The sequence below is a fragment of the Ambystoma mexicanum genome, chromosome 4p (assembly GCF_040938575.1).
Source record: "Ambystoma mexicanum isolate Mex_15411 chromosome 4p, UKY_AmexF1_1, whole genome shotgun sequence".
Lineage (NCBI taxonomy): Eukaryota > Metazoa > Chordata > Amphibia > Caudata > Ambystomatidae > Ambystoma > Ambystoma mexicanum.
Window position 1 is genome coordinate 259,297,223 of NC_090927.1, and position 13,227 is coordinate 259,310,449.

The window sequence follows — 13,227 nt, forward strand, 5'->3', positions numbered from 1 at the left end:
CCAGGAGGCAAGGGTGGCCGTCCTCAAGGATGTTGAGGGTGTCATCGACCACCTGTATGGTTGCCGTCTCAGTGCTGCATCTGGGTCTGAACCTGGATTGGTACGTTTGGAGGAGATTGTTGGTGTCATGCTGCTATAGTTTCGCAGCAACCGCTTTCTTGATGATCTTACTTGGGGAGGGAAGATGGGTGATGGGGTGATAGTTACCTAGGTTGTTGGGATCCAGAGTGGTTTCTTTAGTAGAGGGAGGATTTGTCCTGTCGTTGGGGTTGATGGGATGGTGCCTTAAGTTAGGGAGCTGTTGATGATGTCGAGGTAGGGAAGGAGAGCTTCTGCGGGGCGGGTCTTGAGGATGGATGCTGGGAGGATTTTGTCTGTATACGATGTGGTTTTGAGGGCGGCCAGTGTTTCTACCGGGTTCTCTGTAGTGAGTGTCTTGAATGTTGTCCATGGTGTTGAGATTTTGCAAGGAGGGACATGAGGTGGGTCTGTGTATGCAGAGCTTGTGTCTATGTGCTGGTGAATCTTGCTGATTTTGTGTATGAAGAAGGTGTTGATGGCAGTGGATTTTTCACTGGAGTGTGGTATGGCAGGGTCGGGTAGCGGGTTCGACGGAGTGCTTGACCACTTTGAAGAGGGCTCTGCTTATGTTGTCGGTTTCTGCTATGGTGTTTTGATAGATGGAGGCCGTGGCTGTGTTGATTCATTGTCAGCGGGTTGCTCAGAGTTCCTTGAGGAGCACCAGGTCGGATGCGGTCCTAGAGCAGCACCAGGTTTTCTCTTGTTTCCTGATGACTCTTTTGTTGTGGTTGAGTTCTTGTGCGTACCAGGGTGCTGATGGTTTTGGTTTGCAGGTGCCTTGTTTCAGATGTGTGTGTCGGTTGATGGAGGCTGAGAGGGTGGCGTTGAGTGCTTCTAGGAGAGTCAGTTTGGTTGAGGGTGTTCGGTCCATGTGAGGTGGAGGTTGGCAAGGTCTTCTGTGAGGGCTTCCACCAGAAAGTTTTTGAAGAAACTAAAGGTTTGTCTGAAGGGTCTCTGTTGGGAGTGCTTCACTGGTATGGTGTGCAGGATGTTGAAAGGCACGGCTAGGTTGTCAGACCAGTCAAGCGGGAGAGGAGAGCTGTAATCAAGGGAAGGCAGTGCACTGATAATTAGGTCGAGGATGTCCCCTTTCTCGTGCATTGGGTCTTTTGTGTGCTGTGTGCAGCTGTCGAGAAGGCCAAGGAGAGCTTCCTTCATCCATTTGATCACCAGATTTCCTGGGAGGTTGAAGTCGGCTAGGCAGATGTTGTTGGCGTGTTTGAAGGACATGGTGGTGACCAGGTCAGTGAAGTCTCTGATGAAGTTGGTTTTGGGTTTGGGTGGTCTCTAGATGAGATGAAAGGTGACTGTCCGTCGGGGAGAGCAGGAAGTGGCATAAGAGGACTTTGAAGGAGCCAATGTTGTCGACCTCAAGTCTGGTGCAGGGCCACAAGGTCTTGTGGATGACTGCAAGACCTCTCTGTCTTGTTCAGCTGGTCTCTTTGTTGGATGTAGTAGCTGTCGGGGACAAGGGTGTCTAGGATATGAGTGGAGGTGGGTGTAACCAGGTCTCAGTGATGAAGATGGCGTCAAGGCTGTGTGTAGTAATGAAGTTGGCGATGTCTGCTGTATGAGTGATAGCTGAGCGGATGTTGGCGAGCATCAACCTGCGTGTTGTAGACAGTGAGGCGGTGCCGATGGGCTTGTGGGTGAGGTTGCTGCATTTTGGAGTCCATGCCTTAGAGGAGGGGCAATGACGTTAGTGTTGTCGGTGGGGATGGCCTATGGGCTCAGAGGGAGAAAACGCATGTCAGCGCATGCTTACCTGCTGTCTCAGCTGAGAAGGGGTTCAGGCCTCGGCTTCGGGCCTCTCGGTCTGAACAGGTCCAAACAGGAATTGCCCTTTTCTTTGTCTGCCCTTCAATTCCGAGGCCCAGCACACAGAAGCCCTTGGTTTGAGTTGAGAAGAGAAGACGCGAGCAGAGAAGAGGCAGGGCTAAGAAGGTGGCTGGGGCTTAGGCCACGTGACCTAAATCCACTTGTGTTTGTGAGGGGATTTCTGGGGTGTCAACTTCTTCGGCCTCGCGACCTGTCTGACTTGTAGTGTACTAGCGTTGCATGTGTGTGAGAAAATATGGAGGATCAACTTAATTTTATGCTTTTCACACCAAAAAATGCACCACAAATTTTAAATTTGATTTTCGGTTTTGGTTTATAATTCAAAAGTGTTTATAAACATTCTGTCCAGTCCCTGGAAGGCGAGCCCTTTTGTATGACACGTGTTTCGGCACGTCATGTGCCTTTTTCAAATAAGGGCATATGTTACTTTCACTTCACATAAACAGTACAAATGCATACATGTATTATGTTATGTAAGGACAGGGATTAGGGAAGGGCATTGGGTCGGATAGTTAGGGTTCAAAAGATGGAAAGAAAAACAGAACAAAATAGTTTGCATGAAATTGTGTCCATAATAATCACCACATTTCTCTAATTAGTGCTCATTATTCATATTCATAACAAGAGTTTCTATCTATATCACTTTAGTTTGGTAGGCATCAATATGGTATTTTCTCTGTATTGCCTGAACCATAAAAATCCCACATGTGAACGTTGTATTGTATTTAGCCTAATGGCATATGACTTGCCCCTTCGGTAGAACCATAGCAATGCCCCATTTATGTCCATATAAATAGTGTAGAAGATGGCCTATGTTTTAGTCTTTTACGTTACTCCACTTGTTATAGGAGTACCCACATGCTAATAGGAAGTATTTCTCAATTCAGTCTTTCCATGAGTCCAATTCATGTTCAATTCCTGGTAATTAGGTTCTGGTTCCAAAGTTGTCTCGGGTTAAATCCCATCTAAAATGTAGGAGTCATTGTCATACATATAATGTAAGTTCAATTATTCAATTCTATACCTTCTTTCCATACTGGCCCATGGCCCCGCTCAGTCCTTGCTCCTTCTAATTCAAAAGCAATTAATTACGTAATGTCCTGTAATCCAATTACAAACAAGTAACATGCCTATTCAAGGCTTCGCCGGAGTCCCATGGTTCCCATAGAAATATTAGCCGTTTTGCTTGTAATATCAGCATTTTCTAAACACATACATGCCCAGACTTAGGTTATTGCATTTGTGTTATTTTCTACCCCTTTCTGTTACTGTTTAATTCTGAGCGTCTGATGTAAATCTCTGTGCTACGTATTAAGTCAATTGTGCATTTCTTATCAATATACCTGCTTCCCAGTGATTGTTAGCTCAATTATATGACAGCCCTTGTGGTAAGAAGCCTGCAGCGAGGCAAGGGCTTACCTCAAAAGTGCGATATATCCCACTTGCAACCTATAGGCGCCATCCTTTAGACAGTGATTTTACCTATTGTTCCAATGTTGAAGTTTGAATAAGTGTATGTTTCCTGATGTTTCCACTTGTGTTAATCATCTTTAATCAAGTGTCTATTCTTAGCAAAGAACTTTACACAAGATCTTGAATTTAACGTATTTAACACATTTAACGATCTTGTAATCTCGCCGCTCCTGCCTACTTTTGTTATGAGCACTGCGTCCCATCTTGTATTAACTGCAGCATAGGTGCTATTATTTAAAAACAGGGGGGGTTTTGTGGGCTCTAAAATTGAACCGACCTTGCTGAGCTTTGACAATGAGATTCCTTAGTTTCTGTTGTTGCGGCAAGGTCACAGGTTGTGGCGGAGGTGTAGCCCACACCTCCTTTGTTTGGTCGAAATTGACCTGCATACCTTGTCTTAGAGAATATACGAAACAATCTATTTTCCACACAGGTTTGTGTTTTTGAAGGTGCTGCTTTGTAGCAGGTTGAACGCGGACAGACAACAGACCTAAGGGCCCAAAAGGAGCCTCTGTATACACAGGTTCAAGAGTACAAAACAAGAACCCCATTGGGGGCGCCGGACCGATCTAACATAGCCTTGAGAAAGACCTTCGGGTCGAAACACGTGTCGGCTGACCACATGGGACAATATGAATCTCACCCTCACCATATTTGGGTATAACCCAAGTAAATAAATAAACCTGCTACAAAGCAGCACCTTCAAAAACACAAACCTGTGTGGAAAATAGATTTTTTCGTATATTCTCTAAGACAAGGTATCCAGGTCAATTCAACTTTGTTATTTAAAAATGGTATTTATAGCTGTGAGCTAAAAATGTTTTCAAACAAGTGCAATTAAATAAGTGCCTTGTGTTAGTCACCTGGTGAGCCTTATTATTTTCAATCGCTTACATGGAATAAGTCCATTTACCAGATGTGTGGCCATATTTAGGATTCTAAACATCATTGTTGTTAGAGAATACTTTTAATGACCAAGGTGCCATTTTTGCTAATTCCTTTGTGTTTTTAAGTCATTCTGAGGTTACCACAAGTGTATATGAAAGCGCATCTCATTCTTCATGTGAAACTATGACTAATTCCTCATTGTCTAATCTAGTCTTACCGCTTGCACCGACAAATCTAATTAAGGCTCTTTGAACTACAAGCGCAATCTCAATCCTCATTAACTGATTCCTCATTGTCTCCTCTATTCTTACCATTTTTATTGACAAATCTGATTAAAGATCAAAGCAGTCTAACCCCATTTCCACATATAGCACATTGTTATGTAATTTGTAAGGTTGGCAGTTTTCTAATTATCTGCCTTCATTACTAAATTCCAGTCACTGGAGTTTACCAGATATCGTGAATTCCAGTCTTCTACTATATTTTGAGCACCTTGCAAATAATTACCTGGCAAATATTCTGCGGACACTGATATCTGCTGCTGTAGACAATGATGCCAAAAATTCTTTGCTAATTCCGCCAACATTCTGGAAGATGTTCCTCCCAGCTTGTTTATATACCGGACGGCAGAGATGTTGTCCATCTTGAGAAGGATGCAATAGTTGGGCCGATCTCTGATGAACGCTCTCACCGAGAAGGATCTTGCCAAGAGTTCTAGACAGTTTATATGGAGTTGAAGCTCCTCTTGGGACCATTTCCCTCCTGTCTCTAAATCTCTGCATCGAGCTCCCCCACCTCCTACTCTGCTAGCGTCTGACTCCATTATAAGGTCTGGAGTGTCTCCGAATATTGCTCTGCTATTCCAGGCTTCCATGTTCCGCAACCACCAATGCAGCTCTGTAATATCTTCTTGGTCTAGGTTAACAAATTGGTGATAACCTAGTCCTCGCCTGAGATGCCTGATCTTTACCCTCTGAAGGGCTCTGTAGTGCAATGGCCCCGGAAAGATCGCTTTAATCAAGGCCGCTAGGAGGCCCACTATGTGCACTAGATTGGGAAGCAAAATAACTTTCTTCGCTATCTCTGCTCTGAGCTCTTTCCTTATAGCCCATACTGTCTGAGCTGGTAGTTCCATTCTTTTTGGTATCTATGATGAAACCTAAAAACTCTATTCTCTGAGTGGGTCGAAGGTCATACTTCTCTGCGTTTATGATGAAGCTGAGGGATGACAGAATTGCATACCCATGCTGCCAGGTATCTCAGCAGATCTGCGCTCTGTCCTAGAATGAGAATCTAAATATTATCTCGGTACATAATTATCCTTATCCCTCTCTCCCGAATGGCCGCTGCTACTGGACGCATGATCTTGGTGAAGGCCCAAGGGGCGGATGCTAGGCCAAAGGGAACACATGTGAACCTCCAAACTTCCGTGCCCCACTTGACACAGAGATACTTCTGATGCTCCGCTGCTATGAGGATGGTTAGCTAGGCGTATTTTTCTTTTAGATCTAGGCGAATGAGCCAATCTCCTAACCTGAGCAGATCCCGAAGGAGGTGAATACCTTCCATCTTGAAGTCTCTGTATATGACCCTCACGTTCAGACTTTTCAAATGTATTACTAACTGACCTTTTCTCCCCTGCGTACCAGGAACATGTTGCTGATAAACCCCGGGTCTTCCTGCACTTCCCGCTCTATCGCCCCTTTGTCCGCTAGGCTGCGTAACTCGCTGAAGAGCTGTGCCTGCTCGCCCTGTGGCTTGAACATTTGGGTTGGCTCCTGCGCTTGGGAGGGGGTTCCTATAAATTCTAGACGCATGCCTGATATTGCTTGTAAAACCCATGCATCGCTGGACAAATCGCGCCATGTTTGTAAAAACCAGATCGTTCTGCCCCCTACATTGTGGGTTGGCGTCATCGTACTCACTGCCTGGTGCGCTCTGCTGCCTGTAGGCTCCTCTGCCCCTTCTGTTCCTGGGGTAACGGCTTCTAGCTGAGCAGAAGTTATCCTGCTGGCGGTTCTCCCAGTATTGGGCTCTTGGTTCCTGGGGTCTCCTGTGAGTGGTAAAGCGACTGGACGCACGACCCCTCTGCCGTCCGGTCCCGGCAAAAACCTGACTGGGAAATATTCTGCTTATTGAACTTTGAGCTTTCTCCAAAGCTGAATATGTGCCCACGAACTGGCTTATTTCTTTTGCGAAGGCGTCCCCAAACAGCATGCCTTTCGCTCCTTCGCCCGCCTCCTATGACGAGAGGACGCTAAGTTTGCTGTCAATCTTCAGCAGAACTCCTCTTCTCATCTCTGAAGAGAGCGCGCAGTTAGCGTTCCCTAGTAAGCACACCACATTGAGCCCAGTTCGCTAGGGCACGAGGGTCCACTGGCGTGCTTGTGTCTATGGCTCTCTCGCCCAGATCCATGATCTTCGCGAGAAGGCCTGAGAGGTCCAAGAGTTTATCCTGGCACCCTCGCCACGCCCTATCCACCCCTCTCCTCACATCCTTGGATGATTTAGTGACAAAGGTCACCATTTTTGGGTCGAGGTCTGGGGTGTCGGTCACTTGGCCCGGAAGCTCAGGTCTGGGGCATTTCGCCCTCATCTTGGACCTAACCTCTCTGTCCAGGGTTTTCCTTATATGTTGCGTGATGTACTGCGCAACTCTGGATGATGGCACCCAGTCAGTAGATTTTGGATGCCTTATTGCCTCCGGGTCAAACATATCTGCTAGAACCTCCTCTGGAAGCTGTTTAGTTATCTCGGGTTGATGAGGGAATTCCTTCTTCCCGCTCTGGTCGTCTGGAGTGTATCCGACATCTTCTTCCTCCCCTATATTGTACACCCCTGGGTCAGGGGGTCGAGAGCCTGGCACTGTTGCCCTTCTTAAAAAGGCCTCTTTCAACCTACTTACTGGGTAGACTGGCTCTTGGGGTCTCAAGTCTACCCCTTCCAGATGGCTTGCGGGCGTCTCAAGAGTTTTTACTCTTCCGAGCTTTCTTACTGCCCTGTTGCTCAACCCCTGATTCGGGGTGTCGGCTGAGGATCCCTCGCTGGGGCTGAGCGCCCTTCTCTTCTTGGGCTTTTCCTGCTCCGCCTTGTGCTTATTTAGCATGGCCTCTAACTGATCTATTCTGTGTGTCAAGGGTAGGACTCCTTCCGACACTGCCTGGGATAAGGAGTCTCCAGAACTCTTTTAAAACTGAGGGAGAGGTGTTGCTCCTCTCCTAAGGGCTCCTCTGCCCACTCCTCCGAGCTCCACTCTGGTGACGTGTATCTAGACCCTCTGGCCTGATCATAATGTGCCATTCTGTCAGGGTACTGTGGAACCTGAGATTATGCCCACGAGGTGTCTTAATGCTAAGTTGCAGGTATGCTCAGTTTATGCTGACAATATGTCTATATAACTTTCCTTTTCTTTTCCTTTTTGTTTTGATTTCATTTTTTTCATTTTTTTTTTTTTTTGTTAATCCTCTGCAAAAGCTTTCCGATCGCATTTTGCCGAAGTTCTTTGTGAACTGGAAGAAACGGCTCACGCGTGGTGGCTGCTGGGCGTGACTGCCTTAGAGAAGGCTCCTGCCGGGTCCTAAAGCCCCACCGGGAGACGTGTGCTATATTCGCAGCGTGTACTATTCTGAAGTGGCGGGCCGGCTGCCTTGCGAGAGCACGATCGCTCGCGGCTCCGGCCCGGCTCCTGAAGGAGAAAGTGACTTTAAAGGGTCACTCGACAAGCTAACCTGTGGGGATCTGCGAAACATTACCGGTGAACCAGAATGAAATGTATCCTATGGTATTAACGTTACTTCTGAGTAAGTCTAATTACCTCAATACACTATGGGTATTCAATCTTATTCCTGACCACAAAGCGTGCGCCTTAATATATTCAATGCGCGTGCAGTCTTTAACAAAATTACAATCTCTCACACCTAATTATGAAAATTGTTATGAGAGGGCACTTATCTTGTTGAGCAGCATCAAAGAAAGAGGAGTTGTGCTCATCAATGGGCTCTCTTATAGATCTGGTCAAGGCCCGATTGGACAAGGGAGGCTGACCAAGACTACATAAACCTAGAAGATTGTGGACTGTTAGTTTATACATACGTTTTACTGCAATTTCAAAACTATGCTACCCCGGTTTTTGTTTTTGCCTCCAGAGGATCTGGGAGGAACAAAATGTGTTATCAAGTTTTAGAAAAAGAGTAAAAGATGTGTTGTAGTTGAATTGCTGAAAGAGCAGTGATAAAGAAGTTAAGCATAATGCTCGCCTCCTGTCTCGCCATAGAATAGCGTTTTTTGGGAAGCTAGTATGTATGTCGTGACAAGGGACAACTTTCAGTATAAAAGATACCTTCCAGACAAAACGTTTTTCATACTATTCTACAGGAGACGACCCCTAATAAGGATATTGTCTTTTTAGTCTTTTTAGTTTTTTTTGGAGAAACTGACCAGATGACATCCGTTATAGCCACTTCAATAGAACACTAATGCCTTTGCATGTTCGCAGTGGAAGCTCCTTTTTGAATCAAAACCCTAAAGTGAACTACATAAAGCATGTCAGCCAAATTTGACATGTGCCCTGCAAAACATGTCAAACTCACTGATCATGTCCGTAGCCACAGGGATTATTTGTGAGCAGAATACATACATTTATGAATCATTTAAAGTTTTCTTTTGTTTACTATCTTCATTATATGATTGCTGCTACAAGTAATTTTGTGTTTTATTCATATTTCCAGATACTAAAGGCTTGACATTTGCAAACAAATCTGATTGCAAATTAAGAGGTGGTCAAGTAAGTGAGCGAGATTGTGATCCGAGATTCTGCAGCAGAGTTGAAGATAACACAAGAGAAGAAAATCCAGATTTCCAGTGCAGTTCTTCTCTTTCCTCCACTGAACCCTCTTTAACTACTGACAATTTAATTGAAAATACAAAATCTGACCTGGTACTCCATTTTCCGGCAACCCCTACTCCATCTTCAAGGAGAAGTAAGAAAGTTGCACGAAACAGGTTGGATGTCACTTGCTCAACAAGGAAGCAGCCCATGAGAGCATGCAAAGTGAAGATGGAAACTGTCAAGTTGTGCTTTGAAGAATCTTTTCCACAGAAGTCCAAAAGATGTAAGTACAAAGAAGGTTCCGTAATGTTTGAGAACATCAACCTTCAGGATTCTGAACCAAAGCACAGCCATAAAAATATAATCCAGCGGTGCGAGTGTCACAAAAGGTATGACTATTTACAGTTTCCTGATGTTTATCCCGAGATCCGAAGGAGGAGTTTAAGAAATGCTTGGCAGCTCGACAAACTGGCGTTGCAAACAAACCATGTCAAGAAACGTCGAGATCTAACACCCTTTACACACAATGAGGCTGAGGAATCTCTGAAAAGTACTATTGTGTCACTTTCTTGCAAAGCTTGTCAGTTTTCATGTCGAGATATAAAAGATTTTCTAGTCCACATTAAAGACCTTTGCATCGGCAAGCCGTACCAGTGTCCTAATTGTAATTATTCTACCTCTCATTTTTATAAACTAGAGCAACACGTTTATAGGCACGTTGGTGAAAATCTGTTTAAGTGCCAACACTGCCCATACCCCTCAAATGCCCAAGAGAATTTCCGAAGGCACTCTGTGGTTCACTCAGATGCACAGATTTTGCTTTACGAGTCTGCATTTAAATGCCTCTTTGACGTAAAACCATTGATTGTTCATGATGTGAATCTGAAGACATCTCATGCCTGTGACCAATGTAACTGTCGATTTAATAATGAACTGCTCTCGTACCATAAGCTGGCTCATTCGATATCGGAACAAGCTACCTCACCTAGTGAATCTCTGAATATTAAAAATAAGGCAATATTGCAGCCCTGTAATCTTAGCAGTACATGCAAGTGTGAGTACACAACGGATAGATCTGCTGACCTTAACAACCATTTCCAAATGAATTCTGGTGAAACACCTGTCAAATGTGATCCATGTGAGAAAACATTTTGTACATCTAGAAACTTGGTCGAACATAGTTCTTCACATTTACAGTTTCAACTGTACAAGTGTAAGACATGCACGTATTATGGAAAAACACGGAAGGCACTTGAAGTACATCGTTGTAAACACCAGGGAAATGCCTCATGTGTACAGAGAGCCAATCCTTCAGCGGCATTGAGACACGATGAATGTGAAGCGTCATTGTCCAGTTCACAACATTGTGGAGTGAATGCTAGTAATTGCATAGAAGCGGAAATCAACAGTAGTTCTCCACTGATGGGCATGCCCCCCCAAAGAAGGCACAGCTTTGTGAATCATCAGGATACCTCTACAAAGCTGTGCCACTCTCAGCAATGTGAATCTACCACATGCAACTCCTCAAATTTCACCCTACATGTTCAGAGGCGTACTGCAGATAAATCACCCATGTGTAAGCAGCAGGGCGCTGTCGCTTGCCTGGAGATAGCAGATTCATCTGAGGCCGTGAACCAGAATGAGCATGATAAGCTGCAAAGAGACACATCCAGTTTACTGGTAGTTCCTCCTTTAGTGGCCTACAGTGAAAATAAGTATGAAACTTCATTGCTTACTTCACAAGATTGTGGAGAGCATCTTGATAACGATACAGAAAGTACCCTTGCACCAGAGGGCATGCTTCTTGAAAGACATAACCACTCTCACAATCACAGCGAGACTTCAAGAAAACGGTTGTTTCAGCAATGTGACTATGCCACCTACAACTCGTCCAACTTGAAATGGAATGTTCAAATACATACCAGTATAAATATGTCCATGTGTAATCAGAAATGTAATGTCGCTTGTGTAGAAGCAGCCAATTCTTTTGAGACAATGAAGCATGACGAATATAAGCACCAGAGAATCTACCTCCATATACCAGTAGCCAGTCAGTTGGTGGTATGTGGCCAAGATGAGCATGAAGCTTCATTGCCTATTTTCCAGGCTCATGCAGAGCAAATTCATAATGACACAGAAGCAGACACTGAGATTAGCCTTCCAACAAAGGAAATGCATCTTGAAAGAAGTAACCCCTCACAGAATCACAGAGCGCTTTCTCGGAAACTTCACAAGTGTCAGCAATGTGAATATGGCTCCTCCAACACCTCGAACTTCAAACAGCATGTTCGAATACATACTGGTGAAAAACCATTCAAGTGTAATTTTTGTAAGAAAGTGTTTCGTGTTGCTAGTCACTTGAACCGACACATGGCTGTGCATTGGCAACAGGAATTTTGCTTCTCTGAGAACTGCAGTTGTTCTGGTGAAAGCATGCAGGCCGTTGTTGGTCATCGGCGCAACTTTCAGAACGTTTCCTCTGGTAAAGTGATAGTTGATCCTATGCGGACTTCAAGACATGCCAAGTATGAAGATCACTTTCCTAATTCACAACACCTTGGAGAAATTGTTGATCACTGTGGTGTAAAAAACAAAGATAGTCATCCATCAGCGAGAGTGACTCTTAATACTAGTTCACAAAATCGCACAGAGAATTCTGTCAAGCTGTACAAGTGTCAGCAATGTGAATATATGAGCTGCAATTCATCTAACTTCAAACAGCATGTCCGGATACATACTGGTGAAAAACCCTATAAGTGTAATCAATGTGAAAAAGCTTTTCGCGTTGCTAGTCACTTTAAGAGGCACATGTTTGTGCACAGGAATCAAGAACTTCACAAATCTGATAAATGCTTTTATACTGACGCATCTGCAGATGATCTCCGAGTTCACAGAAAATCCTGTAAGAGAGTTGCAGCTAATGGTGCCCAGAGTTGTTCTCCCTTGTCCAATCCTCAGCACCCTGGGGTGTCTAGTTCAAACGACTTAAGTAAGGATGAGGGCAACCACATGCAAAATAAAAGTAGTATTCCCTCAGGGGGAGCTTCTTCAGAAGTATTTAATACAATGCAGACATATAGTGACTTTAATGTGCACGTCAAAACTCATCCAGGGGTACAAATGTGCAAAGGTGAGCAGTGCAGCAAGACATTTCGGAGGTTAGGCCACGTAATTAGACCCAAGCAAGTGCACATAAAAGATCCCACCGTACATTGTGACAGTTCCGATTATGCAACATTCTGCTCTAAATCCCTACAGATGCACAAAGCGGTTCATGCGGAAACCAGGAAAATCGCCATGTCCGAGTGGCCTAGGAAACCCTACAAGTGTGACAAGTGTAAGTATATCACAGTGAACTCGTGGAACTTAAAGCTGCATTTGAGAACTCACACTGGTGAAAAGCCACACAAGTGTGACCATTGCAGTCTGACTTTTCGTACCTCCAGCCACCTTACAAGACACCAGCTTATCCACACAAGACTTAAACTCTACCGCTGTAAGTATGCCACCAAAAGCTGCAGTACCTACAAGAAACATGTAACCAATCACAGGAATGAACCTTCGAGTACTACTGAAGAGTGCAACTTGACACTGTCCGGTTTGAAAAGTGAGAGACCACACAAGAAGAAATAGCCTAAAAAGAATAAACTGCTTGCTGCCATAAAGCCTCCGGTTTGAATATCAATACTTGTGGCTTGGAATTGACAGATGGAGAAACTAAGGTGATGCTTGCGGAGATCATGCCAGAGAATGCACCTAAGTAAAGTTTACATTTTGTGTTGTCTGTGACTCCACAATTTTGGGATAAAAATAGCACTACCCTACTATAAATAATTTGTGGCAGGCCCTGGACAGGCCAAAATTGGTATTGTGGATGACTGTTTATATGTAAACAAATATTGTTATTATTATCAATGCCATATCCTATGTTTATTTCGTGTTTTCTTGTTGGATTTTGTTTTTGAGTTATTTTTGTATTGTCCCTTCTGTGAAAGGGAAAGGAAGTGTAGTTAATTGGTTGCTGAGCAGACAATTTTATTTTGCTGTGCAGTTCCTCTTTTGAGTAGCATTTTCAAAAGGACTGATGGTAAAATATCGCAAACTGCTTTTTTGTTCAA

At 44.3% G+C, this 13,227-nt stretch overlaps 1 protein-coding gene across 1 annotated transcript in view; it reads left to right on the forward strand.

Annotated features, from left to right (window-relative positions):
* Positions 1 to 12,859, forward strand: part of LOC138453183 (zinc finger protein 721-like) — a 117,274-nt gene extending 104,415 nt beyond the window's left edge. Inside the window, exon 3 of the mRNA XM_069605786.1 lies at positions 9,009 to 12,859. Within this exon, the coding sequence (XP_069461887.1) occupies positions 9,009 to 12,742 (3,734 nt within the window). The 3' untranslated portion in view covers positions 12,743 to 12,859. The remainder of the gene's footprint in view (positions 1 to 9,008) is intronic.
* The last annotated feature ends 368 nt before the right edge of the window (positions 12,860 to 13,227 follow it).